Consider the following 6434-nt stretch of genomic DNA (forward strand, 5'->3'; position numbering starts at 1 on the left):
GCCACGAATGTGCAGGGGGTGGCATTGCACAAGCATTTCACCAGAAATGCTTGTGCAATATTAAATGCCAACAGCAATTTAGCGATGTCAGACATGATTCGCTACAGTGAAACATGTCCGCCCACCATTTGTTAAATCGGCCCCTTCGACTTAAATCCTCATTTACTTCTGAATATATTCTGATTTAGAGTATTATTATAACATTTGTTTTTTTATTTGTGATATTGCACTGGTACATTTGCTTAAACACTGTTGAAGCAACTAGGGCTAGAATGGGAATAAAAAGCAGCCTTGGAAAAGACCAGTTCTATTTTCCGTTTGGTCGGTAGAATACACAAGCCCAATATTTCTCAATATTGTTTTTTTCAAAATTAAATTATATTATTTTGTAATAAAAAATGCCAGATTGTTGCTCTATAGGAATCATACAACCCAATTTCATGACTTCCCTTCACAGAGTGAAAATGATTGTCCATTGTGTGATCTGGAGAAGACACTCAAAACAGTGTGTCACTCTGTCTCACAGTGTGACTTAACTACACATTAGAAACCCATGTGTAGTCAAGGCTACTAAAATAGTACATGGCTTAGGAAAAACTTACAAGGAAATACTTTGTGACCTTAATACATATAGCTCAGAGGAGATAAGGGAGTTGATAAAGCTGCATCGCCTCACCAGCAGCACCAATCCCAGCTGCTGCGGCTCGTCTGGAAATGTCCTACTGTCCGAGTTGACCAATACAGCCTTGGAAGTAAAAGAAATGCTGGGGGCATGTGGAAAGCCTTCAGAAAAGATGTTCTGCTTTCTAGGTGAAATCTAAACCCACCTATCTGCTCTCCTCATCCCCTCCACTATTCTATCTATGCAATTAAGCGTTATTGTGATGATCCATTCGTTTTTTACCACTGTTTCAGTATGGGGTGTTTCAGTGCCTTTTTTGGATTTTGATACTGCTTTTTGCAAATTTACTCACATAAGTTATTGTACAGAGATAAATTGGGTCTATGCCAATCCATTGGGAGAGTCATACCAAATGTCTTGTGCATATGTTCAAATATGAGGCCATTCTAATCCATTAGAAAACTCAGTTTTTGTGTATTCAAAGGCCATCACACCATGTTAATACCACATGTTAATGTGATGGCAGCACACATTACCAACACCTGGCAGAGTCAAAAAATGACAAAGGCCATCTGGTCCTTTGCCATTTATCCCCTTGAGAAAAAGCAAATGGAGGAGAATTGAAGACAACTCAGACATGTCTTCCACACAAGTACAATGGAGGAAGTCATCTGTACTTGAAAAGGTAAACATCTGTATATATAGGTTTGGTGGTCTAACTAAATAAAACAACAATGCATATAATGGATTGGATAGCTTAAAAAAATGAAATTAAAAGCACCCAAGTTGGCATCTGATGTTTTCAGAAGACTTCTTTAGTGAATTGGAATGGGGGGCAAAGTTATGCAGACAACTACACAAGTAGACAAAGTAATAAAGAATAAGATGGATACAATACCATTGTGGTAGAAGACCTGCTTGTGATGATGAATTTGATCCTTTCAGTGTCCCATTGTTCTGTATAGCCTGTGCAAGCTTGAATGCTGTTGTTATTTTCCTATTAAAATAAATGATTAACTTATCCTCTAATAAGCTTCTATTGGTTCAGTACCTGTTTATTAATATGTTACTAGATGCAGAGTTTTTAAGTTTTAGATTAGGTATTAGCTCTTATAAATGCACAATGGAGCACATTATTTACTCAACCAAGCTTTTGTTTTTTCCCTTTTAAGGGGCATTGGCACATTACCAACCTGATCCTTAATGTCACTGTACAATGCAGAATCATTTTAAAAAGCTTATCAAATGATTTATCTACAAAAATCGCCATTGACTTCCATGTGTTATTTACTAAATCAATGCACTGAGTTTTCATAATGCTAACATAGGAAGTTCATTGCACATTTTACATTAAAACCATTCCTTTATCAGGACAGCTTAAAAAACATAACAATGTTTTTGGTGTTGCTGCCCTTAATCATGCATGATTAAGGGCGGAGATGCCCGAAATATCACTATGCTTTTTAAACTGTCCTAATAAAGGAATGGTTTTAATGTAAAAGGTGCAGTGAACGTCCTATGTTTGCTGTTTATTGCTTATTTATAAGTACATCAGAATCCTCGGTTTTCAGCGGCACCTATTGTGAAATATGTTGGTGAGAGGATTATATAGTCTTATAATGCTAAAGCTAAAACATACACTAGGGGCCTGATCATATATGCAGTGTTGGGCGCAAAAGTGGGCGTTGGCATTTTTTTTCCAGAATCTAGCAATCACATATACGGCACTGCATATAAGTGCGGCGCGTATATTTTACCCATGATCCGCTGTTTTTACTCCCATAAACTAACATAGAACCGGAGTCGCAAGTGGGTATCATATATTCAGCGCAAGGACTTACGCAGCAAGAATGAAGAAATTTTACTCCATTTTCACCTCGCCACACATAGGCAGGTGCAGAAAGCTTTGCGCTGCCTATTTAAGTATCGTAACTCCCTAGAAGCCTTAACAAACACCTATCCCATGCGCAATATGTACCTCTCAACCATCATCCCCCCACCGCAATAACTAATAAAATGTATTAACCCCTTAATCCGCCAACTCCCACTTTGCAAAGTAACTAATAAAGTGATTAACCCCTAATCCGCCAACCCCCCACATCGCAATCTACCTAATAAAGTTATTACCCACTAATCCGCCAACCACCACATCACAAAATATCTATTAACACTATTTTAGGGGTTAGTAGTGTAATTAGGTACTTTGCATTGTGGCGGTTTTGGGGTTAAAGTGTAATTAGGGATCGTGGATATATGGGGTTTGACGTGTCGGGTTACCATTTTTAAGGACGGGTTCGATTTTTACTTAGGCGCTAGCAGTTCATAGTCACTGGCGACTCCAGAAATGTGTATTTAAGAACATTTCTGTACCTCGTCAGTTTATCCTACTAATGGCAGTATATGATCTGCCGGCGCCGTATATATGTGATTCACCCGATGTGTGAGGTGAACTTACGGATGATGTGGGTTTCAGCAGTTGCGATGAAACCCATACGCCATATATGTAATCTCGCCCTATGTGTATATAGATATATTTAGTAGGACCACCCAGTTTTAGAAAAGTATGTTGTTGTTTTTTGCAAGAGATACAAGTAAAATACATGCTTTCCTACCTTAAAATGTTTCTTTTTCCCAGATACCTAAAATTTTGTAGACACACTCTGAAAAACAAAACAATACCTTGTTAAAGTATTTCATAAAAATAAAATAAAATTATCAAGTTAGGTTAGGTTTAAATCTTGAAAGAGAATTTAATTAATCAAATATGGTATTAAGTTCAATGCTAACTTTTCAAATCCATATTATAGGTATCTTACCTAAACCATAACACATATTTCTTAAAGAAATTAAAATGTAATATTTGTGGTTCTGGTATCTTAATAATTTACACAATAAATATAGTTATTGTTATCTCTTATTCATAAAGTGCCAGAATATTTAGTACAAGAAGAGTAAAATCAATAAATATACTGTAGTTAAAATCAGATTTCTCTCATTGTCTGGTAAATTATAATGTTATTTCCCAGCTGTGTATAGTATTTATAGGCAATTAAGCATTTTATAACCATGAAAACTTTTATCTGCCGTTATGTCAAAAGAGCCCACAATGCACCCATTGAAAATGTGGGTAAAATAAATAATGAATGTAAATAGTGTTATGCTAAATTAAACATTTTATTGGGCATTGAGTTTAATGACCTCTTTATGAATATACAATAAGATCACTTGGGGAAGGACATGACATTAAAGTGTGAAACAGCTGGAAACATTTGGTCAAATACAGAACGAAATATAGTATATTTAACGCTAAACTGTGCCATACACTGCATTAATTAGATGATTTGTTTAAAAATAATACTGTTTTGGAAGATCTGAGTAGGAAACATAGGTACTAAGTAGAAACAATCAGCTAGATTACAAGTGTTGCGGTACGGCTTTTAACGCTGAACAAAATGGCCATTCCAGCTTAATGACCAGGAATGCATATTACGAGTCGTGTCGGTAAAGCTATACCGCAAGCATTTTAGCCTGTAACGCAACGTCCATTCCACACTCAAAAAAATTACGTTTTTGTGTGGGATTTTCATAGCGCCGTATTACAGATTGTGCGCTCCGGCTAAAATGCTTGTGTTACAGCCTATACCGACAAGATCCATACCACCATCTGAGACCAGTAGTTATGGATTTTGCAAAACAAAAATGTTTCACAAAACTCAGAACTAAACTGTTACAAAGTACACTAACACCCATAAACTGCCTATTAACCCATAAACCGCCACCCTCCCGCATCGCAAACACTATTTAAAATGTATTAAACCCTAATCTGCTGCCCACCCACATTGCGACAATTAAATAAACCTAATAACCCCTAATCTGCCGCCCACCCACATTGCCAACACTATTTAAATATATTAACCCCTAATCCGCCGCTCCCCGACATCGCCACCACTATAATAAAGTTAATAACCCCTAAACATCCGGCCTCCCACATCACCGCCACTAAATAAACCAATATTAACCCCTAAACCTCCGGCCTCACACATGGCAAAACACTAAATTAAATAATAAACCCCTAAACCTAACACCCCCCTAACTTTAAATTAAATTTAAAAATACAATATAACTATATTTAAATAAAAAAAAAACTACTTACCTGTGAAATAAAAATAAACCTAACATTAAACTATAAATTAACCTAACATAACTATTCTAATAAAATAAAAAAAACTACCAATTATAAAATCAAAATTACAAATTTTAAAAAACCTAAAACTACGAAAAAAATCAAAACATCTAAAATTACTAAAGAATAATAAACACTAAGTTACGAAAAATAAAAAACACTAAGGGGGTGTTAGGTTTAGGGGTTAAAATTTTAATTTAGTGTTTTGCGATGTGAAGGGGCTGGCAGTTTAGGGGTTAATAGGTTTATTTAGTAGCGGCGATGTGGGGGCCGGAGGTTTAGGGGTTAATAGGTTTATTTAGTAGCGGCAATGTCGGGGAGCGGTGGATTAGGGCTGTTTAGATTTGGGGTTTATGTTAGGTTTTAAAATAACTTTTTTTCCCTCATAGACATCAATTAGGCTGCATTACGGAGATCTTTTATTCCGCATTTCAGGTGTTAGTTTTTTTTCTAACACTCTCTCCCCATTGATGTCTACAGGAGAAAGCGTGCACGAGCATGTCAAAGCAGCCCTTGGATTTTGTGCGGTATGGAGCTTAGCGCCACTATATTGCACGCAAAAGGAGGCTTTTCAGTAACTCGTAATAGCAGCGCTATTGAGAGTGAAATAACGCAACTTTTTTTTACGTTAGTTTCCCACCCTGTTTAGAGCAAAACTCGTAATCTAGGTGAATGTGCAGTATCAGGTATTATGTGCAACATTGTGCAGCAACAAATATCTATTTAAAGGAATAATTTTCCCAAGCTCCACTGGACAAAACTGTGTGACATTAAAGTGACATTAGTACATGATGTGCTTTGCATATCAACGTCACCATTCTTCATACTGTATCATGTCATTTTGCAGAACATCAACTTACTCAAGAATGCTGAAAAAGTCATATATCTCGGTATTAGGAGCCCTCTGCCAGTACGAGATGAGTGTGTCTGTTAATAGAAGCATATGGTTACCACATATATAGATCAAGATCAATAACACAGACATTCAATGAGGCACAGTTCTTTACCCTCTGATATCATTTTCATTATATGCAGGAAGCACATAAGAAGACTTTTGGTTTCAGCCTGATCAAGTTTGTCAAACCTAAGGGTTGACCCAATGAGAGACAAAGGTCTTGCAATCTGTTGGATGAAGAAACAGCAACAAAACATGGATTAATATCTGCAATACAACACTTTGTACACTTTGTTTTCAGATTTGTCATTTATAGAGGGAAAAAGCTTGTTGAAACAAAGTGATATAATAAGAGACACTGTAGCATATAGAATGCTGGGTCTTGGCCCTTTAACAAACCTTGGAAAGAAAAAAAAAAGTAAATAATCCTATATTTTAAGGATACATATTACAAACGTAAAAATCAGAACATTTTATGTTTGTTGGGGTTCCAGTAGGCTATTGACAAACTAGCAATGTGTTCTGGGTAACAGTGAAATACCAAGCACTTCCGAATTATGTAGTATGTGCCATCCTACTACCGCATTGCATGACTTTTAAAGCAATACAAAAAGTACATCATTTACCTCTATGCAGAGGCCAAATAACAAAGAATATAGTGAAAGCTCAGATTAGTATAGAGTTTTTTCATTATGGTGATTTAAATGTACACAAGTAAAACAAATGTCTCAGTG

General features: G+C 36.2%; 1 protein-coding gene across 1 annotated transcript in view; it reads right to left on the reverse strand.

Annotated features, from left to right (window-relative positions):
* The window catches only part of DOCK10 (dedicator of cytokinesis 10), a 618846-nt gene that overhangs the window by 185637 nt on the left and 426775 nt on the right, over positions 1-6434 (reverse strand). The window contains 4 exon segments of the mRNA XM_053710021.1: positions 1521-1619; positions 3235-3282; positions 5666-5732; positions 5813-5927. Of these exon segments, the coding sequence (XP_053565996.1) occupies positions 1521-1619; positions 3235-3282; positions 5666-5732; positions 5813-5927 (329 nt within the window).

Source organism: Bombina bombina, chromosome 4 (assembly GCF_027579735.1).
Source record: "Bombina bombina isolate aBomBom1 chromosome 4, aBomBom1.pri, whole genome shotgun sequence".
In the NCBI taxonomy this organism is placed as follows: Eukaryota; Metazoa; Chordata; class Amphibia; order Anura; family Bombinatoridae; genus Bombina; species Bombina bombina.